General features: G+C 38.9%; 3 protein-coding genes across 3 annotated transcripts in view; all 3 read right to left on the bottom strand.

Moving 5' to 3' along the window:
• LOC107144362 (V-type proton ATPase 16 kDa proteolipid subunit c) lies at positions 1 to 747 on the bottom strand. The gene is made up of 2 exons (XM_015488175.2): positions 315 to 747; positions 1 to 230 (listed from the first exon to the last, which is right to left on the bottom strand). The coding sequence occupies exons 1-2, from the start codon at positions 527 to 529 to the stop codon at positions 26 to 28; spliced, it is 420 nt and encodes a 139-aa protein (XP_015343661.1). The 5' UTR covers positions 530 to 747; the 3' UTR covers positions 1 to 25.
• Sytl5 (synaptotagmin like 5) overlaps positions 1 to 25,662 on the bottom strand; it is a 224,669-nt gene that overhangs the window by 128,354 nt on the left and 70,653 nt on the right. The gene's annotated exons all lie outside the window — the stretch shown is intronic.
• LOC107144193 (huntingtin-interacting protein M) lies at positions 11,777 to 13,020 on the bottom strand. Its single transcript, XM_048796541.1, has one exon. It carries the CDS (start codon positions 12,266 to 12,268, stop codon positions 11,933 to 11,935), a length of 336 nt encoding a protein of 111 aa, XP_048652498.1. The 5' UTR covers positions 12,269 to 13,020; the 3' UTR covers positions 11,777 to 11,932.

The raw sequence follows: 25,662 nt of genomic DNA, 5'->3' as shown, positions 1-25,662 counted from the left end.
TTCTGTGGCTGGTGAGCTTGAGGGGCTACTTTGTGGAAAGTATGAGGGCCACGATGAGACCGTAGAGGCCAAGCACCTCAGCGAAGATGAGGATCAGGATCATGCCAACAAACAGCCGGGGCTGCTGGGCAGTGCCCCGAACACCGGCGTCCCCCACAATGCCAATGGCAAAGCCAGCTGCCAGGCCACTCAGGCCCACGCTCAAGCCTGCACCAAGCTGGAGGAAACTCCTGGAGGAGAGAAAAGATATAGGGCCGTTAGCAGCCTGCCTACCAAGGCAAGACAGTACCAGGCATGGCACTCCCCACACTCACCTGTAGAGGCTAATACCATCATTCAGGGAGTTGGCGATGAGGACTGCCACCACCAGGCCGTAGATGGCGATGATCCCAGCCATGACCACTGGGATGATGGACTTCATGATCAGCTCCGGCCTCATGACTGACATGGCTGCGATGCCGGTGCCACTCTTGGCCGTGCCATAGGCGGCACCCAGGGCGCTGAAGATCATGGAGGACGAAGCGCCCATGACCGCGAAGAATGAAGCATACTCCGGGCTGTTCTTGGTCTCTGACCTGTCTGCGGGCGGGGCGGGGCGGGCGGGGGGCGAGCTCAGCCTGCGCCGGCGAGGTGAAAACAGCAGGCCAAGGAGCAGGCGCAGAGCAGGCGCAGAGGCGAGCGAAGGCGACCTGGCCTGTCAGCGGTTGCGCTCTAAATACCGGCACCGCCATATTTTGTGTTTTTTGATGGTTAACGTTGTCTGTCAACTTGCATGGGCTAAGGGATCCCCCGACAGCTGGTAAAACATTATTTCTGGGTGCTTCTAGGAGAGATTAGTCTTTGAATCAGGAAACTGAGTAAAGATTGCCCTAACCAATGTGACTATGCATCATCCAATCCATGGAGGGCCCAAATAGAACAAGAAGGTGGTAGAGGGAGAATTCAGTCTCTCTAAGCTGGGACATCCATCTTTATCATGGGGGTGATAAAGGGAATTCTTGCCTGCTCAGAGGGATAAGCCTCCTGAGAAATTAAAGTCTAGAATAATTAGAGAAGAACAAAAGACAAAGAGAAAGGATAGTTTTAAAGATGAAGCCCTGATAGGTCCAGTCCAACAGGAGCTGGAGCTGGACAACTAGAAAATGGCTCCTGTGGTTTAGTTAAGGGGGAACATCAGAGGCAGGGGTAAGGTTTCAGAGGTGGAATCTTGCTTTGTGACATCTTGCAGTCAGCAGATTGACTGGTATCTTGGCAGGTTACACCCATCTCAGAGGGGCTATGAGGCTACAGCAGGTCACCCCATCTCTGGTGCTGTGCGGGACCTTGGGCAGAGCTTGAGTAGGGCTCACCATGTGTCTAGGAAGTCAGCCAGAGGAAATGTCCACCGGAAGTTCCAGACACTAGATTATCCTATTCACTAGGCAGTGATGCACCATGCAGTCCACACACAGCCCACAGATGGCTCTCAACACATCTTCTCCTGGCCTCATACATAGGCATTCCTGGTTTGAGGGCCTATAGACACAGACTGAATTATACCTTCAAATTTCCAGGGTTTCAAGCTTTCAGGTTGTAGAACTTCTTGGCCTCCACAACTAAGTAAGACAATTTCAATAATAAAGCTCTTCATATATATGTATGTGTGTGTGTATGATTATATATGTGTGTGTGTAAATATATATATTTACACACACATATCTATATCTATATATCTATATATCTATATATCTATATATATATATATATATATATATATATATATAATCTCCAAATATATATAATCTCCAAATATATATAACCAGAAATGTATATATCCTATGGGTTCTGTTTCTCTGGAGAACCCTAATACAGATTTTATGAAAATAATAATGTCTTTCCTAATTTATCAATACTAAGTGTAATGCAATCACATATTTTTATGTTTCTTGGGTGTATTTTTCCTAAAATTATACAGTTTTACTAATAAAATGATCTAGAATTGTTTCTACAACAAGTTTAAGATGTGAATATCATAAATTTGCTTAAACAATTTGAATTCTTTTTCGAACATTCAACGAATGTCTTCATCACTTAAAAGTTGAAACACTGCAGGAATTTAGAACTTTTAAAAATGAAAAGGACTCAGGAGGCTGAGGCAGGAGGACTTTGAGTTCAAAGTCAGCCTCATCAATTTAGTAAGACCTTGTCTCAAAATAAAAAATAAAAAGGGCTGGGGATGTGGCCCAGTGGTTAAGCACTCCTAGGTTCAATCCCCAGTATCAATAAATAAATAAATAGGATTGTGAATGTAGCTCAGTGCTAGAGCATTCCTGGGTTCAATCCTGAGTACCCTCCACCCCTTGGCAAAAATCAAACCAAACAAACAAAAACTCAAAGAAATGCATGTAGCTGAATGAAACTGAGTTAGATATATTCATGAGCTATCTGAGAAAAATCACAAACAGTACACAATTATCTACCTCTAGTTTTCTCCATGAAATAGAAGTTGCTTGGCTTAAATGTTATAATTTGTATGTGTTAATGAAATTCTACTAAGGAGTCTCCAGATAAGGTTTATGTTTTACTAAGAGAAAAAGTAAAATTTTTCTGTTCTGAAGCAAAATGGCTTTTTGTCCCACAAGAGGAAAGAGACTGGCAAAAGACAAAATTGAGCAGGTATCAAAAGATTTGGAAAGTTCACAGAACAGAATTTGAAAAAGAGTACAAATTTGTATTAAAATTGTCAAAGCTGACTCAATTTTCATTAGCTAATGCATAAATTTTCAAAAACAGCTTGTGATTTCTTTAGAATTAAGTATCATTTTGGATCTTGAATTCAACATAAAAATTTGATTTGCTCTGGAAAAAGACTAAGTTTTATTAGAGAATGGATTTGATTTTAATAATATATTGTACAAGATAACTTTGCAAATGTATTCATTTCCTACATTGCTTAAGTAAATTGCTAAAACCTTGGTGGCTTAAAAAGCACACAAATTTATACACTGATAATCCTGGATGTCAGGGAGTCCAACCTCAGTTTCTATAGGTTATTTTCTTTACAATCTGCCCCCAAAGTACAGATTACATATTGCAATAGAATGACTTGCAACACATTCTCACTTTAATATGCCCCAGATTTCTATCTTTAAATGAAAGAAAATAAGTTACTACTTTAGTGTTTATTTAAATATTTATTGCAGTACCACTTTGAGAAACAGATAACTGAGCTACAACCATGCACATTCTCAGGTTTTTACAATCCTACTTAAATCCTGGCAATTTTATTTTTATCTTTCCCTAACAGAATCTTAAAATGAAAAATAAAATAATGCATTGAAATATATTTTTCACTCAAGACATCTTTTAAAATTTCCCATCAGTCCTTGGAAAATAACAAAAATTTACTGTCCATTGATGATGATACTTCTGAGTTGTACAAGGAAAAAAAATTTTTCTAATCCAAAGAGGTTATCAGTCTGCATTGTGTTAAATTTTTTTAAAATTTACCTTATTTATGGTTGACACATACCAATTGTACATATTCCTGGGGTACAATGTGCTACTTGATATGTGTAAACATTGTGTTATGTTAAAATTAGGGGAGGGAAAATATTATTAACAGAAATATTTTAGAAAGTCTGTCTTGTAAGGGAAGAATCTATATAAGTGTTAGAATCTCACTGTCAATTTTATGTTTTTATTTATCAGAGTCCTGGAAGGACTTTCCCTCATATTATTCAATAACACTATAGTGTTATAAAGCATAATTTCAGTTTTTATTTCTAAATGTTTGGTTGCAATCTGACTATTTTAGTTTGCATCTAGCATTTTCTAGGTCATTACTTTTCAACTAAAGAAGCATATCAAATTTATCTCTGGAGGCTCATTCAAATACAGAGGCTTAGCACTCATCCATACTTAACAGAAAATAGGCTAAATCATTTTGTTTATAGATACTTTGACAAAAACTCTTTGTGGCTTTATATTCTTCTCCTTTTCTCCTTATATTCTTCAGTTATATTATTATTGTTGTTATCCCACAGAATTTTTACTTGTGGCAATTAAATATTATTTTACCTGGAATAAGTGAACCACAAGCATTTTACATTTCTGTCAACTCCAGAGAGTTTTTGATATATATTGATGCTTCCCTGAAATCCTACAATCAGCTGCAAGACAGAAATTTTGTCTTCAAAAAATTTGTCTTCAGCCAGGTGCAGTGGTGCACACCTGTAATTCCAGCAGCTCAGGAGGCTGAGGCAGGAGGATCACGAATTAAACAGCTTCAGCAAAAATGAGGTGTTAAGCAACTCAGCAAGACCCTGACTCTAGATAAAATACAAAATAGGGCTGGGGATGTGGCTCAGTGGTTGAGTGCTCTTGAGTTCAATTCCCAGTACCAAAAAAAAAAAAAAAAAAAAAAAAAAAGTCTTCAAAAAAGTCCAGTCTCAGAATTCAAGAAAAAGGACAGGACCTCAAGTACTTCAGAGAATAGACTCTTGAACACAAGCTTCTCATGTTATCATATAACCACCTTTACGACCATGTCAGTGGATAGTTAGAATTTCCAGAAAGCTTAACTGAGAAGCTTAACATGGCAAATCGTATATCTTGAGTAGATCTTTGAAATACTTTTCAACCTCATTTTAAAACCTGGAAGGCTGATGGAAACCCAGGTAAATCAGACTGCAAGAACAGAGCGTAGTATTCTCCCTCTCCTTTCACTATTTTGACTCTTCCTGTCATGAAGACCGCCCCGCCCAGAGTTGAGTTGGTAGATTCCTTTCATCCTACATTTTAGAACTCAAATATCTCACAATCACAATATCAAACCTGCCTTCTTTGGTACATTTTGCTTTAACAGAAGAAGTTTAGAGACATTTCATCCCCAGTTATTCTAGAATATTAAGAGAAACCAATCTTTTACTTCCTTGAAGGACTTCAAAGGACAAACACTAAAAGAATATTAAATGCAGACCCTATTCACTGACTTTTGTTCTATTTAAAATCACAGTCCTAAAACAGTACAAGAAAGTAAATTGAATATTCCAATGTTATGAAAAATAATTTCAGGATTTGTCCACGGTCACAAAAGCAGTATACAAAAGTTCAGAGGTTGAGGCAGGAGGATCAAAAGTTTGAGGCCAGTCTCGGCAATTTAGCAAGACCCTATCTCAAAAGATGAAAAGGGCCGGGAATGGCCGGGTTGTGGCTCAGTGATACAGCGCTTGCCTAGCATATGTGAGGCACTGGGTTCGACCCCCAGCATCACATAAAATAAATAAATAAAAACAAAATAAAAAGTGTTGTGTCCATCTACAACTGAATATACATGTATATAAAAGGTTGGGAATGTATCTCAGTGGTACAGCACCGTTGGGTTCCATCCCAGGTACCAAAAAAAGAAAAAAAAAAAAAGGCAGAAATCTGAGAAATACTAATACCTCAGTATTGAAGACTTGGAATTCTTTTTTCCCAAAGGGGAACATTTAACACGTTCTATCTCAAAGCATTTTTCTCAGGATACACTACAGGAACGAGCATCAACAACAAGTAAGATTGACTCCAACAAGTATGGGAATTGAGCAACACCATTTAGGAAACTTTATAGAAATCTGAGATTGTCACATATTTAAGTAAGTGGAATCTTCTTGTTGGGGAGAATGTACACCAGTCTGGGTGCTGTTGAACTCTAGTGATGATTCAAAGATGTCCTTTATATTAGTCATGCACAATAGGATCACATATCTGTCAACAATTGGATAGAACGAGAAACACAGAAAATACCAGTCTTATATCAGAGACAGTTTGAGGAGAATGTAACTTTATTAATTGGTTAAATAAGAATATTTCTGAACATCATGGCTTTAGATTTAACTTCCAGCAGGAATAATGAATTCAAGTAGTATTTGGAGCTGTGCAGGTACTATAAATAAGCAGAGTTAACAATGGGATACAAGAGGGAAGGGTATGGGCTACAACCAACAGAGGATAGTTTTAATGGGGCAGCAGCTAATCATTTCTGTCTGATGTGAGCCATGTACATGCCCAGGCCCTGTGATTTCCCAAGAGAAGTCACAAATTAAGATTTTCAAATTGAGATTTTTGATTTTGTTTGATTTTTTTAGCGTTTTTAAATTTAGATCTTTAAATTATTTTTAGATTTTGATTTATTCAGTTTGTTATTTTAATTTTTATTAATTTTTTTGCAGTGGTGAGGATCAAATCCAGGGCCTCACTCTTACCAAGCGAGCATATTACCACTGTGCTACATCCCTGGCCAAAAACATGTTGATTTTTAAATGTGGATAGCCAATTAATTTTCTTTCTAAAATAACACTGTATTCCTGATGAAGCTGGATAGGAATGTGACCTGGGCACTTTGTGATTTGTGAATTACATAACAGTATATTGGAATTCAGTAGAAGGATTGCTCTTTTTAGAATCATCTTTTGGGAGTAAGAGAGGCCCTTTTCAAAGTTTCAGACTGTCAGATTCTGGTCATATCCTTCAGGATCTGTCATGGAGGTAAGGGGACCTGGGGCTTCAAAAGGCATCATTTCCCCAGGCAATGGCAATATTATTCTAAATTCCCCTCAAGACTTGACTCTTGGGCTCATCCATTGTCACGGATGATAATTTCTGCTGTGTTGGCCTGTGTCAGACCCTGGCAGGTCCTGACAGTGACGTGACCACAGACCTGACTGGTAGCCTCTCTTCGGTCAGGTTTTAGCATTCTCTCTCCACAGGATCCGAGCTACAGGGAAGGTTTCCTCACATCACCCACCCATTGTTCAAAAAGGCACAAGAGGCTTAAACCTGGGTAGTCTCATGCCTTCTCAAGGGCAGTAGTTCTCACTGCACCCCTTTTCTTCCCGAGTATACATTTCTTTGCACACGTGGAAGGGGCATTTGGCATGATGATTAGCCTGCTGCCATGCTGGTCAGAGTCCCCATGTTTCCTGTGAACACCACAAACACAACTGAGCATAATACATAAAGGGACAGTAGTGTCCCTGCTGATCTTCTAAGCCCCTTGACTCTGTAGAGGGCCCACCAGCAAGGGCTCATTCAGGTTTAAACTCCAAGTGCCACCTCACACACCAGAGTGTGACTCAGACTACTCCCTGATATTGCCCATCTTAGAGGCACTCATTCTCCACAAAAGGACACAGGACTAGGAGAAACCCAGGCCCTGGACACTGAGATGTTTCACTGCAGGGAAGAGGGGGGCAATGGTGTCCCTACCATGTGATCAGCTGAAGGGGACCCTCCACCTGCAGTCGCTGGGGAGAGGCCTGCTTGCTACTTGCATGAGCAGTGCAGGAAGAGATGAACTTGGCCAAGGAGTGCTTCATGGCTCTACATGGAATCACAGCTTTGTGGGGTGGACGTCCTGACCATGAGGTTGCTGTAAGTGTGAGGACCTGCAGGCATTATGTGACAAGAAAGGCTTCTTGGGTTTCTACATGCACAGCATCCAAGGAGCCTTAAGCACAACCCTGACACTGTCTCCATCTTCAGGCTGCTCCTGGGAATTAGCCAAAGGCCAAGCCAAGTGCTTCTGTTTCCACAGAGGCAGGGAGGGTGAGTCTGCACCAGGCACAGGGAGCACAGAGGAAACCAGAGCGTGGCCTGCCACTNTTTTTTTTTTTTTTTTTTGTGCTGGGAATTGAACCCAGGGCCTGGGCATGTGAGGCAAGCACTCTACCAACTGAGCTCTATCCCCCATGACAAACATTTCAATGTCTGTTTTTTGGATTCTTTTTTGAACTGCGTATAATATCTGTCAATTCCCTCATGAGTTAAGAAGAGTCTTTCAGAATATTTCCATTTCATATCTGCACGAGTACCATGATTTTACTCTGTTTGAAAATACCATTTAAACTGTATTTGAGGCCTACTGATATTCCCAGTAGATTCACCTAGAAACTTTAGTAACAGAGATGTATCCTCAGGCTCAGTAAGGCCCAAGAGTGTCTTTTCTTGCCTGTTCTAGGTGTATCCAAAGCACAACAGAACTCTGTCAGTTTTGTTTTTTCTAGGTATAATTTCAATGTTGAATTTTTCATTTCATTTTCCTTCCTACTCATTTTATATGTCTAGTTTTTGGTCTCAAATGGCTAATAAGTTATTCTCTTCATTGACAAAATGGTTGGAAATCTGGTTTTAGGTTCTGACCATCTGGAGATCTCTGTAAATGATTTATAGAAATCTAGTCTTTGCTGGGTGAGACACACAGTGTATTTGGTTTGTCAGTTTTGTTATTTATCTATTTGTCTATTTTAAGGTCAGATCAATTAAGAAATGCATACCCTCTGGGACAACAATTTTTTTTGTATCTGGACCAGGAAATTTTGCTGTTGCTTTTTTTCATTTGACCCATGATTGAATTGCAGAGCTGAAGCTATAAACTCTATTTCTCTGTGCCTCCATGTCTCTGCCATTCAGAAATATATATTTTTAAATGTCCTTATTTGTTTTAATTAGCTATACATGACAGTAGAATGCATTTATGCATTTTGATACCTCTGATTATGTATTTTAAATTTTCCTACCTCTGGATGGTTTTGACAGATTATTAAGTTTCTCAAATTCATGAAGCTCTGTTCTGATTTGCATATGTAGATATATAACTGGTTATATAAATTAAATATTTCAAAAATTCACTTTAATAAGAAAATTGAACTATAATAACTTTAAACTTGATAGATTTAAACAATATATATTCTCTCAGAAACCAGCTCACAACCGTCTAAATTCAAATGCACATAATTTATGTAAGTCTTTGATAAACAAGATAGTTTAGGTTTAATGAAACAAACCTATATCTGCTCTTATTTATCAGCACCAGGTCTAATAAAACCATACATTTTTATGCTATTTAGGTGTGTTTTTCCAAAATTATGAATTTCTGCTAATCACTTAATTGGCATTACATCTTTTTGATCTTTAAGATTATGGGATGCTGGGTGTGGTGGTGCACATCTGTAATCCCAGCAACCTGAGTTGGTGGCAAAGGCAGAAAGATCACAAGGCCAGCAATTTAGTGAAACTTAGTGAAACTCTGTCTCAAAAAAAAAAATAAGAAGGACTGGAGATCTAACTCAGTGGCAACGTGTCCCTGGGTTCAATCTCTAATACCATAATAAACAAATAAAACATTATGAGAAATATAAATTCATGTTTTATTAATTGAATCATAGTAAAGAAGTTTTATAGTATGTCACTTTAAAGATTTTTTTAATTCTAAGATTTTTAGATCATGCAAAAGCTTGGACTTTATTGTTATTACTATTATTATTTTGAGAAAAAAAGAAAAAAAGTTTATTGCTTTGCTAGCAAAGGAGAAACACGGGGGTTTTCTGTCCCAGAGGCTGTGATTCTGCCCATCAGCAGGAACAGGGGGCTTTTAAAGAGGGATTCAAAGGCTATCTTTCACGTGTTCTCTACTGGAGTTGTAATTCACTTGTTCTCTGTGAGCTGCAGCTCCACATGGCACATGGCACAGAGTAGTCATCATCCTAATCTAGCACCCTGCCAAATGCCCCTTCCAAAAGTACAAGGAAACCTATTCTCAGGAAGAAAAGAGGTCAGAGCAGGAATCAGCCCTTGGGAAGGCATGAGACCACCAAGTTTAGGCCTTTTGTGCATTCTGCAAATTGGGAGTGAAGATGGTGAGGAAGCTTTCCCTTGATTTGGGCTTGTGGAGAGGACACCACTGGTGAGCTCTCCAGTGGGAGAGATGGTGGGAGTGCCTAATAATAATGATCATAAAGAACTCAAGAGCCTCAAATTTGTCCTGAATTAATTTGAGCTTGACCTCATAGACCTACAAATCTTCCTAATCTCCTATATTGATTGGTAAATTGATAGTTTTTCACTAATATGCTTATGAGTTACTGTCTTCCTAATTTCCAGAGACTAGCCAAAATACCAATTGCTTTTGTGCTGATTGTTTACAAAAAAGTAATGCTTTGCTGTCCTGTTTATTGTTATCTTAGCATGATCCCTGCCCTATGTATGCTTTGTCCACCTGCCATCTGCCACTGTGGACCTCTGGACTGCTCTGTTGCTGAATACCCTTAACTGTCCCTGTCTCACCTGATACACAGCAAGGACTTTGGGTTACTTCCCCAAATTTCACCTTCTTTTAGCAGGAAGCAGCTTAGAGATGTTGTCGCCCATTTTTCCATAGAAATGGAATGTAGAAATTGACAATGGGGAAATATAACAGTGACCCACTTTATGCTTCGAATATAGCCCTTGCTGCTCTGCCACTACCACTTGTTTTTAAAATGGACATGTTTCTTTTACTTCCTCTGTCTCTGCTCCACCCTAGTCTCTCCCCTTCCCTAATCTCAGGGGAAACAGGGTACCATTCTTCCCCACTCTAGGCAGAGCTATCTGTCCTTGAGCACACACCCACAGGAATGAAGTAATCAGACTTTGGGATGGTACCAGAAGGTCTCAGAATGACTGTCTCCCAAACGAGTGGAAATATTTAGAAAAACCCAAGATTGAGGGACTCTTATGCCTCATCTCATACATGACCAAACTGCTGCTCAGAAGGAAAAAATGAATGTCCAAGATTATGTGGCCAGAAAGTGGTGCACGGGGATCTGAAATCTGGGTCTCCTGATTCTTTTTGGGAAGTGAACTTGGTAGCTTCTGAGCAGCCCTCTGTGAAAGGCCAGCAGTCTCTTGAGAACCCGATGATCAGTGAAAACCTCAATATGAACACTCACAGACAATGGGATAGATTATTAAAATTGACACCACAACTTTAAAACTTAGTATAGAGCATGAAATTTACAAAGTATTATGTACTTCTGTGTCCACTACTCAGAACAGAATTACAGAGCTTATTCCTTTTCTTTTTTTGGTACTGGGGATTGAACCCAGGGGCGCTTAACCACTGAGTCATTCCCTAGCCCTTTTTCTGTTTTGAGACAGCGTCTTGCTAACATTGCTTAGGGCCTTGCCAATTGCCCAGGCTGGTTTCAAACTCACGATCCTCCTGCCTCAGCCTCCAGAGCCTCTGGGATTACAGGAATTTGCCACTGTACCTGGCTACATAGGTTATTCTTAAACCTCTTAAAGCATGTATTTGGCCACTGATATTTCTTTCCTCTTCTATCAAATATCACTCTGATGATTACGATTTTAATCCAAAACTAGGATAGATGATCATATTATAAATGTAATACATTCATAAGTAAGCCTGTCCATTAATAATTAATAACACTTAAGAACTGCTTAAGTGAGCTCATAGGTTTTAGATATCAAGGCCAATGTCTATAAAAGGAGAGAGAAAATTATATTCACTACACTAGCAAATAATCCACACCATAAGTCATTTTTTAGAATGAGATGATACATAAATAACATATGATGTTAAGCCCATCCCATTAAGTTCATGCCAATGGTGTGCCACCATCTCCCCCCACTCCCACCACTGCCACCTTCTGACTTCAGACTTTCTCTACTGTGAAGAAAGCCTTCCCCACCTCAGTCATGGTTTTCAGCTCCTCCCCAGTTACCAGCTTCCTGCTGGGAACCCCACATGCCTGGGAAGGCCCCAGCCAACCCCCTGGCCTCCCAGGGTCCTCCTTGTTCAGGGCCCACAAGGACAGCTTCTCTGCCTCCTACCCCAGCCAGCTCCCCCCCCCCAAGGACCGCCCTGTCTCCATTAGAAACTGCTCCCCTGAAATCACTGGTTCAAACACCCCACAATGACCCTCACTGCCACCCCTCCAACCCTCTTTGGGATAACCCCTCCTGGGTGCCTCACAAACCCCTCCAACTCAACATGACAGAAACCGAGTCAGAACCATTGAAATGGATTTACATTCTTTAATAACATTTGTTGATGACAAAATTGGGGCTTCCTCGGCTGTGAGACGTGACTCCAGCCGAGGTTCTGAGGCTGGGCTCCTCAACGCATTTTTCAGCCATTCCTCCTGGGTCCAGGCATCTCATCGAACAAAGAGAAGGACACATTGTTGAAGACACGAGGGGGCTCACAGTTATGATCTTCTTTCTTCCCAAGTTGAGGGGTGGTTTGTGGTGTCCTGGCCTCAGAGCCTGCCAGCTCCAGGATGTAGTCGGTAAGGCGATCAAGCATGGTGAGGAAGAAATGGGTCATTGAGGAACATATAAATGGGGTGTATTGCTCTTCCCGCAGAAGGTGGTACACGTAGCTCACAGGTATCTGAATCTCAGGTCTAGAAGCAAGGTCTTCAGTGTGATGGCTCTTTCTACAGGAGCTCTCTTTCCTTGACATGATGGTTTCTGGGTTTGGCTTGGGTCAGCTCTGCTTGATTCAACAGGTGGGCTGGGTCTCTGAAGACACCAGCACTCATTCCTGCCCATTATATCCCCAATTCCTGTCCCTCATTGGTTAGTCACAGTCTTTGTGACATCCTTGGCTTTAAAGTGTCATGGCTGCCCACCAGGCCCTTAGGAGGCCTCAGGCTAGAAATGCGTATCACAGGAACCTGGTCATTCTAATGATTTTTAGGGAATTCTTAATACTGTAGAAATAAATGTGTGCTTCAGTGGAAAATGTTGCCCTGCTTATAGGATACCACTCCAGGTTATCTGATTCTAGCCTTTTTATTCTCTTTGAGGGCTTTTACAACCTTCTCTTAGTTTCCTGTATCTACACATTAAACATGCCTGATCAGTATTCTTATGTCTATTTTTCTGGATTCTCTTTCATCACCATCTTTCTCTTTTAATACATGCTCATTCCATGTCTCTATGAGGGTCATTATTTTATCCTGTTTGAAAAAAAAAATGTATACCCATCTCAGAGCCAGGTAAACATTGCTGATAGAGAAGTGTACCCCATGCTTAGTTTTAGTCCAGATGTATCTTTCTTGACTTTCCTAGGTAACACCAAGGTACCAAGAGATGTTGCTTCTTTTTTTTAATCTTCCATTTTAATTTTCTTCTCCATTAATCTTGTGTTTCTGCTTTTTAAATTTATTTTTGTTTTATTTGATTTTTATTTTTTGGTACCAGGGATTGAACCCAGGGTCGCTTATCTACTGAGCCACACTCCTGGTCCTTTTTATTTTTTATTTTGAGACAGGGTCTCACTAGGTTGCTTAGGGCCTCACTAAGTTTCGAAGGCTGGCCTTGAACTTATGATCCTCCTGTCTCAGCCTCCCAAGTCACTGAGATTACAGGCAGGTGCTACCATGCCCAGCTGCTTTTTTTTTTCTTATGCTTTGGCTCATTTATAGCCATTAACTTTCCCATTCAAAAAGGGAGAAAGTAGAGGGAAGAAAGGAATCTCCAATCCAAGCAATTTAAAAACTCAACTGTGTAAAACTCCATTAGGTTTCAAGGCCTGGCCATAATCTTCTGTGGCATAAGACTCTTTCCTCTGATCCTACAGACCATATAACTTCACATGGGGCTATAGCTCTGGCCTTCAGGCACTAAGATCTGCCTCCAAAGTTATCTTCTTTCCCTTAAGTGAATGGCCACACGGTTTAGCACCTCTGTTCTTTTTTTTGGTACCAGGGATTTGAACTCAGGGAAACTGAGCCACTGAGCCCCATCCCCAGACCTATTTTATATTTTATTTAGAGACAGGGTCTCACTGAGTTGCTTAGCGCCTAGCTGTTGCTGAGGCTGGCTTTGAACTTGCCATCCTTCTGCCTCAGCCTCCCGAGCAGCTGGGATTACAGGCATGCTCCACCTGTACACGGCTGGACCTGTGTAGTTTTTTTTTTTTTTTTTTTTTTTTTGGTTGTAGATGGACACAATACCTTTATTTTACTTTTCTTTTTATGTGGTGATTGCCGCAGTCTGGCTGGGCACAATTCAGGAGCCACTTGTCAAAAGAAATGAACTTTATTTTTAGAACACACACACCAAACCACTCAGCTCCTCAGGAAAAACCTTCAGAGCCCAACTGCCACCACCAGCTTCCCACAAGCCTCTCCACCTCCCCAACTCCTCCTGCTCTTGAGGCTGATTGGCTGGGTCCCATGGGCAGAGCCAAAAAAAAGTCCCCCAATGAGCAGCTCCGAAGTCTGAAAGGGCGGGGAAACAGCCCAATGAGCATCACCGCAGAGGAGCCAATCAGTTGGCAGCTAGAAGTTTGCTGGCAGCTGGAAGTTTGCTGGGGCTCCTTTGGCTGTGGCTCTCAACAGTGATGAGGAGTGTACCCCATGCTTAGTACACTTAGTACAAACCCAGTGCCTCACAATGCTAAGCAAGCGCTCTACCACTTGAGTCACAACCTCCGCCCCACCTGTGTAGTCTTATCAGCCTTTATCCTTGCTAAATTTTGGGAGCCTCAGAGCCTCCATTCATTGAATCCTCCATTGGTTCCTTTCAATATAAGCTAGCATTGTTTCTGCTGATATAACATTCTCAAAAATTTACAGGTCTTCCCTGCAAGTCATGGGAATTCATGGCATTGGACGGGAGGTTCCTTCATAGATCCTTCATGGAAAATTCCATCTCTATTCTTTGCTTCTGTTGAGAAGCACACCCCACATCTCTTCATTCATCCTCTGTGACTGAATACTTTGGTCTTTTTATATTTTTCTTATTTATTTATTTATTGATAGTGGGGATTAAACCCAGGAGCACTTAACCACTAAGCCACACTCCCAGCCCGTTTTACTTTTTATTTTGAGATAGGGTCTCACTAATTTGCTTAGGGCCTTGCTAAGTTGCTAAGAGTGGCCTCAAACTTGTGATCCTCCTGCCTCAGCCTCCCAAATGGCTGAGATTACAGGTGTGCATCACCATACCTGGCTGAATACTTTGACCTTTCGATTTCCTCAAGGGCACTAGCAAAAGGATGTCTAGTCATACCCTTGATTTCATCTCCAGAGGATGCTTTCCTGACAGTGAATCCTTTCATTTCGATGTCTTTTAGAATGTGGATAGGCTGAGACTTTATCATAGGATCAAATCCTGGTTCCTTTCTGCTTAACAATTCTTCCCTCATTTTTATGTTCTTCTTCTAACATTTTACTATAAGCAGCAAGCGGGGGTTGTGAGGGGAGAAAGAGTCCATGTCTTCAACACTTTGATATTTTGTTTGGAAAGTTACTCAGTTAAATATCCAAATTCACCACTTTCAAGTTCTACTTTTCACATAACTGTTGGGTACAATTCAGCTAAGATTTCTGTGCACTAGTATGGGCCAAACACTGACAGGACACCCGTCCCCTCTTCAATTTCCAATATTTTGTTCCTGATTTCCTTCTAAGCCTTTACCCACAACACCTATCAGATTCATATATTCATGTATCAATTGTCTGGGTATGATAGTTTAGGAATTCTCTAAGACAATATTGGCTTTCTTTACTGTGCTCAGCCATTATTCAATTCCAAAAGTACTTGTGTAGTTTTAGATATTTCTTAGAGCAGTAACGCATATCCAGTACCAAAAGATACACTAGTTTTCTATGGATGCTATAATTCACAGCCAGAATCATTAGCATCTTGCTTCAGTGGCCATATTTCCTTCTGCATCAAATATACCTGGACCTCCCTTTTATGTGGACATGTGTGATTACATTTAGGTTCTATCTGATTGTAGAACATTTCTCCCATCTCAACAACTTTAACTGTACCTCTGAATTCTTTTGCCGCATGTGGTATCATTTATAAGAGCAAGAATCTAGACATCTGGGGGGCGTCATTATTCAGCCTACCACGTGAACTGTTCCAGGAAACTCTGGCAGGGGAGTGAGGAATTGAGACAGAGAAAAGAAGGAGGCTAACAAAGTGCTTATTATTAAACAGACTAATGTTACTGAAGAACTTCAGGGAATGCTGTAGAAAATAGACCTTCCAGAGGCAGACAATGCCCCATCATTTTGGGATGTCATATTCTTAGACAGAGTGGGCTTTGTTGACCTAGTAAAAGGCCTCATACAAAGAAATACAGGTTCCGACATTTGAAAGTCAGGAAAATATGCACTTAAATGGCACAGGCTGTATGAAGTACAGGCAGGACATTGACAGTATCTCCTATACCCTGAAATGTTTGTATACCTTCCTTACAAAGGGCTTTCCCTTTCTTCTTTCCTCCTGCCCATTATTTCAACCTTTATTTAACAAATATTTATTGTCCATCTAACTGGCATCAGGCACTGAGATACTAGATACTAAGTGTAAACAAAATAGACATTATCTCATGCCTATGGATTATAAAGTCTACTAGAAAAGACAGATGTTGAATATCCAAACACATCTATATATCTAATTCATTGTATATGAACTAAAGCAGAGTTGATCAACTCAGTATTACTGACAGTTTAGACTAGATCATTCTTTAATGCTGTCCTTGGCATAATAATGTATCACCAGATATTGTTAAATGTCAAAACGTGAAATTATCCTCAATTGAGAACCACACATATACATTTAAAAAAAGAAGTTACTTTAAGATACAGTGAAGGGATATAAGTTACAGGGATAATCAAGGAATATCCTCTGACATTGAACCTGAGGATTGACACAAGAATAGGTACTGAGCTAGCTTTAAGCAACTTAGCAAGACCCTGTCTCAAAAAAAATAAATAATTAAAAAGGGCTGGGGAGGGCCCAGCCCCGGCCCACATCCTCCCACACCGACCCTGTGTGTGGGACCCAGGCTCATAGTAGATCCAGGTCTGTCCTGCCACCAGCAGACACCCGCAGGAGCTCAGGCTCTGGCACAGGACCACCTCTTCTGGCCAGAAGACCACAACGGACATACGTGGGATCCAGGCCCAGGGTAGGTCCAAGTTCACCCCCTCCCACCTGGAGCCCTAGCCTAACCCACTTCATCCTGGGATACTGCAGACACCACCATAGCATTCCCGATGAGGTAGCCCCTGCTTTTTGACAAAAGACAGGGCCTAGAAGCAGCTGCATCTCAGAGTAGGCATCCCAAAGTCAGTATAAAGCCCACCCTTTCAGACCCATCTCTGTAAGACACTGCATCCTTCTTGGGGCACCTCAACTATTATCTCGAGTTACCTCGGCTATTGCTGCCACCATCTTTAGTTGCAGTAGCATACATTGAGGGACACCAGCAGGGCCTGGGAGCCCAACATCAAGGTGAGGTACAGACAATATGCATGGGTACTACAAGAATATAGGGTACAAACTGTAATATCTCAAATCCACACTACAAGAAAGGAAGACACATAGACAACATGAAAAAACACATAGACAACATGTTTAGTGCCCCCAAACAAACCAGGACACTATAATAACAGAACCCATGGACAGCAAAGTTGATGAAATGTCAGAGAAGGAGTTCAGAAGGTTCATAATTAAAATGATCTGTGAATTAAAGAATGACCTAAATGAGCAAATACAGGCAAAAACTGATCACTCCAACAAAGAGGTAAGAGAGCAAATACAGGTAGCAAAAGATTACTTCAAGAAAGACATAGAGACTCTGAAAAAAAAAATCCTTGAAATGAAGGAAACAATAAACCAAATAAAAAACTCAAAAGAAAGCATAACCAACAGACTAGATCGCTTGGAAGAAAGAACATCAGATAATGAAGACAAAGTATACAATCTAGATAATAAAGCTGACCACCCAGTGAAGATAGTAAGAAACCATGAACAGAACATCCAAGAATTATGTGACAGCATCAAAAGACCAAATTTAAGAGTTATTGGGATAGAGGAAGACACAGAGTTTCAAACCAAAGGAATGCACAATCTCTTCAATGAGATAATATCAGAAAATTTCCCAGATGTGAAGAATAAATTGGAACATCAAATACAAGAGGCTTACAGGACACCGAATGAGCAAAATTACAACAGATCTACACCAAGGCACATTATAATGAAAATGCCTAGCATACAGAATAAGGATAGAATCTTAAAAGCTGCAAGAGAGAGGAATCAGATCAGGTATAGGGGGAAACCAGTTCCTATCTAAGCAGATTTGTCAACCACGACCCTCAAAGCCGGGAGATCATGGAACAACATATACCAAGCTCTGAAAGAAAATGGATGCCAACCAAGAATCTTATATCCAGCAAAACTAAGCTTTAGACTTGATGATAAAATAAAAACCTTCCATGATAAACAAAAGTTAAAAGAATTTACAACTAGAAAGCCTGCACTACAGAACATCCTTGGCAAAATATTCCATACTCTTCAATTTATTTCAGGAAATAGAAAAAGAGGAGTAATTCCAAACTCATTCTATGAGGCCAATATCAGCCTGATTCCAAAACCAGGATGAAACTAAAACAAAAAAGTAAAAAAAAATTAAAACAAAATAAACATGAAGAGGAAATGAAAAACAATGATGAAAATCAGCAGAGGAAGAGATTACACTAAAGAAAAAACTAATCAGAGGGGAAACCAAGTCAAGTTAAATACCAAAAATAAATAAAAATGGCTGGGAATACAAATCATCCAATAATAACCCTGAATGTTAATGACCTAAACTCACCAATTAAAAGACAGACTAGCAGATTGGATAAAAAAAAGACCCAACAATATGCTGCCTCCAAGAGACTCATCTCATAGGAAAAGACATCCATAGACTGAAGGTGAAAGGTTAGGAAAAATCATACCACTCACATGGACTGTGGAAGCAAGCAGAAATTTCCATCCTCATATCAAGTAAAGTAGACCTCAAGCTAAAGTCAATCAAAAGGGATAAAGAAGGACACTATATACTGCTCAAGGGAACCGTACACCAACAAGACATAACAATTATAAATATATATGCCCCAACAATGGAGCATCTACGTTCATCAAACAAACTCTTCTCAAGCTAAAGAGTCAGATAGACCACAACACAATAATTTTGAGTGACCTTAACACACTTCTTTCACTACTCAATAATACAATCAATAACTTAGACTTAACTGACATATATAGAATATTTCATCCTTCAACAAGTGAATACACTTTCTTCTCAGCAGCACATGGATCCTTCTCTAAAATAGACCAAATATTATGCCACAAAGCAACTCTTAGCAAATATAAAATACTACCCTGCATTATATCAGATCATATGGAATGAAATTAGAAATCAATGATAAAATAAGAAATAAAAGCTACTCCAACACCTGGAAACTAAATAATATGCTACTGAATAAACAATGGGTTGCAGAAGATATCAAGGAGGAGATTAAAAAATGTTTAGAACACAGATACAACATATTGAAATCTCTGGAACACTATGAAGGCAGTTCTAAGAAGAAAAGTTCATTGCCTGGAGTTCATTCCTTAAAAGATGAAAAAGTCAACAAATAAATGACTTAAGATTATATTTCAAAGTCCTAGAAAAAGAACAAATCTACACCAAAAGAAATAGAAGTTAGGAAATAATTGAAATGAGAGATGAAATTAAAACAAAAGAAACAATTGAAAAAATTGACAAAACAAAAAATTGGTTCTTTGAAAAAATAAATAAACTTGATAGGCCCTTAGCCATGCTAATGAAGAGAAGGAGAGAGAAAACTCAAATTACTAACATTATGTAATGAAAAAGGAAATATCACAACAGACACTACAGAAATACAGAAGATAATTAGAAATTATTTTGAAAACTTGTACTCCAGTAAAATAGAAAATATTGAAGGTATTGACAAATTTCTAGAGTCATATAATTTGCCCAGACTGAATCAGGATGATATACACTTTAAACAGATCAATTTCAAGTAAAGAACTAACAGACGACATCAAAAGTCTACCAACCAAGAAAAGCCCAGGACTGGATGGACACACACCTGAGTTCTACAAGACCTTTAAATAATAACTAATACCAGTACTCTTCAATTTATTTCAGGAAATAGAAAAAAAGGAGTAATTCCAAACTCATTCTATGAGGCCAATATCACCCTGATTCCAAAACCAGGCAAAGCACATTAAAGAAAGAAAACTTCAGACAAATATCTCTAGTGAACATAGATGCAAAAATTCTCAATAAATGTATGGCAAATAGAATACAAAAACATATCAAAAATATAGTACACCATAATCAAGTGGGGTTCATTCCAGGGATGCAAATTTGGTTCAATATACAGAAATCAATAAATGTAATTCATCACATCAATAGACTTAAAGTTAAGAACCATATGATCATCTCAATAGATGCAGAAAAAGCTTTCAACAAAATATAGCACACGTTTATGTTCAAAACACTAGAAAAACTAGGGATAACAGGAACATATCTTAACATCATAAAAGCTCTCTATGCTAAGCCCCAGGCCAACATCATTCTAAATGGAGAAAAATTGAAGGCATTCCCTCTAAAAACTGCAACAAGACAGGGATTCCCTCTTTCACCACTTCTATTTAACATAATTCTTGAAACACTGGCCAGAGCAATTAGATGAAAGAAATTAAAGGGATATGGATAGGTAAAGAAGAACTCCAATTAGCACTATTTGCTGATAATATGATTCTATACCTAGTAGACCCAAAAAATTCCACCAGAAAACTTCTAGAACTGGTAAATGAATTCAGCAAAGTAGCAGGATACAAAATCAACACCCATAAATCAAAGGCATTTCTGTATATCAATGACAAATCCTCTGAAAGGGAAATGAGGAAAACTACCCCATTTATAGTAGCATCAAAAAAAAAATACTTGGGAATTAATCCAATGAAAGAGGTGAACTCTACAATGAAAACTACAGAACGCTAAAGAAAGAAATTAAAGAAGACCTTAGAAGATGGAAAGATCTCCCTTGTTCTTGGATAGGCAGAATTAATATTGTTAAAATGACCATACTACCAAAAGCGCTATACAGATTTAATACAATTCCAATCAAAATCCCAATGACATTCCTTATAGAAATAGAAAAAGTCATGAAGTTCATCTGGAAAAATAAGAGACTCAGAATAGTCATAGTTAAATAGTTAATAGTTAAATCCTTAGCAAGAAGAGTGAAGCAGATGGCATCACTATACCAAACCTTAAACAATACCACAGAGCAATAGTATCAAAAACAGCATGGTATTGGCACCAAAATAGACTGGTAGACCAATGATACAGAATAGAGGACACAGAGACTAGCCCATATAATTACAGTTATCTTATATTTGACAAAGGTGCCAAAAATGTATATTGGAGAAAAGATAGCCTCTTCAACAAATGGTGCTGGGAAAATTGGAAATCCATATGCAAACCCCTATCTCTGACCATGCACAAAACTCAACTCAAAGTGGATCAAGGACCTAGGAATTAAACAGAGACACTGTGTCTATTAGAAGAAAAAGTAGACCTAAATCTCTATCATGTCAGATTAGGCCCCAACTTCCGTAATAAGACTCCTATAGAACAAGAATTAATACCAAGAATCAATAAATGATAAAAGCTAGTAAGCATGGCCAAACCAAAGTACAAGTAAGGAAAGTGGTTTTAGATGACCTAATATGTGTACCTATAAATAAGGAAGAATCAGAACTTAATACACTTCTTGGCACTTAGATCCATCTCTCAAATTTGGATGAAGAAGAATATAATTTATCTATTTTGATTAACTAATGATAGATAGAAAATGGTTCTTTCTAAGGGTGCACAGGTATAAAATGAATGGTTGTAATATTATATGATAAATTATTTACAAAGTGACCACAATTATTCTATTATCTATAATCTACTCTATGTATCTATACTTTTTTATTTTTTAATGTTTTTAGTTGTAGATGGACACAATACCTTTATTTTGTTTATTTATTTATTTTTTATGTGGTACTGAGGATGGAACCCAGTACCTCACACATGCTAGGTAAGCACTCTGCCACTGAGTTACAACCCCAGCCCTGTATCCACACTTTTGAAAATGTGACTTTGAATCTCCTCTCATAAAGACATAATGCTTATATCCTCATCACTTAACTCTGAGTCAGCATTACTACTTACTTGGGGAAATAAAACAGGTCTGGTACTCATAAGACTGTGTTTCTTCACTCTCACTGGAAACATTTCTGTCATGTCACAAGCATAAGCTAAACAATACAAAAGAAATAAAACTTAAAAAGTTAAGTATGAGAACCCTGATGGCGCATGCCTGTAATCCCAGTGGCTCTGGAGGCTGAGGCAGGAGGATCTCGAGTTCAAAGCCAGCCTCAGTAACTTAGCAAGATTCGCTCAAAATAAAAAGGGCTGGGGGAAGTGTTTCTCAGTGGTTAAACACCCCTGGGTTCAATCTCAGGTACCAAAAGTAAATAAAAATAAAAAATAAACATGAGCTAGGGTTGCTGCAATATGAGAGATGTATTAGACTAGGTTCTCCAGAGAAGAACCAATACCAATAGAACCAATAGGATGGATAGGTAGGTAGACAGGTGGATAGATAGATAGATAGATAGATAAGAAGATTTATTAAGGAACTGAGGAGGCTTAGAAGTCCCACAACAAGCCATTTGTAAGCTGGAGACCCTGGAATGCTGGTAACATGGCTCAGTCCAAGTCCAAAAGCCTAAGACCCAGAAAAGAAGTCAATGGTGCAATTAGTCTGCAGCCAAAGGTCTGAGCGCCTGGGGGTTTGCTAGTATAAGTTCTAGAATCCCAAGGCTGGACAGCCTGGGTTCTGATATCCAAGGGCAGGAGGAAAAGAGTGTCCTAGCTCCAGAAGAGTCAGACAGAAAAATCTTTTTCTCCCCTTTTTGTTCTACCCAGGCCCCAGCTGATGGGAGAGTACCCACCCACATTGAGGGTGGATCTTCCCTACTCAGTACAATTACTAACACATCAACCTCCTTTGGAAACAACCTGTCACACACACACACACCCAGAAATAATGCTTATTATCCTCCAAGTGTTTCTAATTAAGTCATTTGATGCTTGTGCTTTCAGTGTCAAGTAAGAACCAATTGCAGAAACAAAGGTCATGAAGACTTATTCCTTTGTTTCTTTTGTCCAAAAGTTTTATGGTTTTAGCTCTTAGCACCATTTATTAACAGGACTGTGCCTTTTCCCCAGTGACCTGTGTTGGTACTCTTGCCAACAAGCAGATATATATATATATATTTCAGTACTCAATTTGATCCCATTGATCTATATGTCCATGCTTATGCCAGTATTACTATCTTGATTATCTTCTGGACGGATTGTTCCTCTTTATCTCTAGTAGCATTTTTTTTAGTTTTAACATACTCATTTTCAGACGTTAGTCTAGCTAATCCAGCTTTCTTGTGGTTGCTGTCTCTATGGTTTATCTTTTGCCATCCTTTTTTGTTTGTTTGTTTATTGGTGATGGAACCCAGGGGTGCTCTACAATTGACCTACATCCCCAGCCCTTTTTTATTTTTTATATTGAGACACAGTCTCACTAAGTAGCTCAGGCTGGCCTTGAACTTGCAATTCTTCTACCTCAGCCTCCTGAGTAGCTTGTAGTGCAGGTGTATGCTCCATGAATTTTTATCTTTGACTCTAAAGTATGTCTCCTTGAGACACCTATAGTTGGATTTTGTTTATTAATTCAGTCAGATAATCTGTCTTTTGTTTGCATTTAATATTATTCCTGATACAGTTAATTTTCCTCTGCTATTTTACTTTTTGTTTCCTATATCTAACATGTCCTTTTTTTTAAAAGATTTTTTTAGTTGTGGATGGACACAATACCTTTACTTACTTGTTTTTATTTTTATGTGGTGCTGGGGATTGAACCCAGTGCCTCACACATGCTAGGCAAATGTTCTACCACTGAGCCACAACCCCAGCCCCCTCACATGTCCTTTTTGCTCTTATATTCATCCTTTACTACTTCCTTTTGCAGTAAGTGAATATTTTCTCAAGCAGCATTTTAATTCCTTTATTTTTTCACTATATTTTCTTGATTTACTTCTTTAGTGGTTTCTGTAGGGCTTATACCATATCTCATCAAAAACAATCTCTAATTTATGTTAATTCATTGAGACACTGAGCTATTAACTTGTCCTTTTTATGGTATTATTGATATACATATTAAATCAATAAATTCTATAAATCCAAGAATACATTGACATAATTAATATTCCGTATGATCTTATGTACTTTAAAGAAGCCAAGAGAATAATAAATAATATTGACCTTTTCATTTGCCATTTCTAGTCATCTTCATTTGTTCCTGTGGTTTCAAGTTACTATCCAGGGTCATTTCCTTAATTCAGTATGACATTGCTCACATCCACTCCCTTTATTTTTTGAAAATATATTACACTTGTATATATTATATATACAATATATTATACACAATATATTATATACATATTATTTTATGTGATTGCTTTTTAAATCAGTTAAAGAAAATAAATATGCTCTAATCTGGTCTTTTGTAGCTGCATAATTATCTTCACCAGTGTACTTTGTTAATATTATTTATTTTTTGAAATTTATGATTTGAATTACTGTCTAGAGACATTTGCTTTCAGCCTGAAGAACTTTTCATTTTTCTTCATTCTTCTTTTTTTCTGCTTCTTAAATTAGGTTATCTCAATTGACTTATCAGAAAATTCACTTTGCCATTCAAACTACTGGTCAGCCCTCTATTGAACTTTTCATCTCAGTTATTGTAATTCTCAATTCCAGAATTTCCATTTGGTTCTTTTTTTTTTTAGAGTGGAAAGTAGAAGCTTTATTAAAGGACAGTAGAAAAGACTTCTCCCTGGAGGAAGAAGGGGACGCAAGAGGTGGAATCCTCCATTTGGTGCTTTGTACTTTCTATCTCTTTATAATCACAGCCTTGAGGTGTTTGTTAAATTCCTCATCTAAAATAATCCAGCCAGTCACTAAACAAAGAAGCAAGTAATAACAAGTACTTGGTGGGGGGCAATACCAAGAGTTGTTGCAATATATTATCAAGGATTTCCATTTTCCAAAAAAAAAAATATATATATATGAGATATGCTCTCACAGGCGGTTTCTGTTGCCTGCTTTTTTCTGGTGTACATGGGTCATAATTTCCTTTTCTTCGCATATCTCATCATTTTTTGTAGCAACTCTGGGTATTGGCCCCCTTCTCCAAGTGTTTGTTATCAATTGCCTGTTTATTGACTAGCTGGATTATTTTGGTGAAGTTTATCCTGCCCCCAGTGCAATGTAAAACCTTTGATGTTATTCCTTCAGGACTGCAGACTTGAGTAGGACCATAGTCACCCTGGGCTGACATTGGTTTGACAGAGCTCCCTTTGTCTCTTTCCCTGACAAGCCTACCTGTCTAACTCCAGAATTACTGGCTGACTGCTCTATTGTTCTTAACAATGTCTTGGGGCAATTGCTTTCCACTAGACTTTCACTGTTTTTGAGACTACCCTTAGCCTTGAACTTTTCCATTTTTTATTGCAAACAAAGTCATGAAATTCAGAGTTCTTTGTTTTATGGCTTGCTTCTCTTCAAAGACAAAATCTCTGAGCCTTGATTCTAGAGCTGGGACCAGGGGACAATGGCACAATATTCTCAGAGTAACACCCCTATTATAGGAGCTAAGTACCTGTAAAAGGAAAGAGTAGCTTTGGGTCTTCTCAGCTTGACTCTATCAGAGTGGACCACACATGGATTACAACCCATGCAAGGATGATCAGGTCCCAATATACTCAACGATGCCACACCGAGAGTGGAGCTTCCATTCCATGAGTGAGGCCTGAGAGGAAGAAGGAATTATAACAGTGTTCCACTTTATGCTATAGCCCTTGCTGCTCTGCCACTGTGCTTTTTTTTTTTTTTTTTTTACCAGGGATTGATCC

This window comes from Marmota marmota, unplaced genomic scaffold, assembly GCF_001458135.2.
Source record: "Marmota marmota marmota unplaced genomic scaffold, marMar, whole genome shotgun sequence".
Lineage (NCBI taxonomy): Eukaryota > Metazoa > Chordata > Mammalia > Rodentia > Sciuridae > Marmota > Marmota marmota.
This window is presented reverse-complemented; position numbering and strand designations above follow the sequence as displayed.

Bases quoted from the DNA above. Each gene is read 5' to 3' on its own strand.
- LOC107144362 (XM_015488175.2), bottom strand. From the start codon at position 529: ATGGGCGCTTCGTCCTCCATGATCTTCAGCGCCCTGGGTGCCGCCTAT. The intron at 231-314 runs GTGAGTGTGGGG...TCTCTCCTCCAG, and splicing joins GATGGTATTAGCCTCTACAG to GAGTTTCCTCCAGCTTGGTG.
- LOC107144193 (XM_048796541.1), bottom strand. From the start codon at position 12,268: ATGTCAAGGAAAGAGAGCTCCTGTAGAAAGAGCCATCACACTGAAGAC.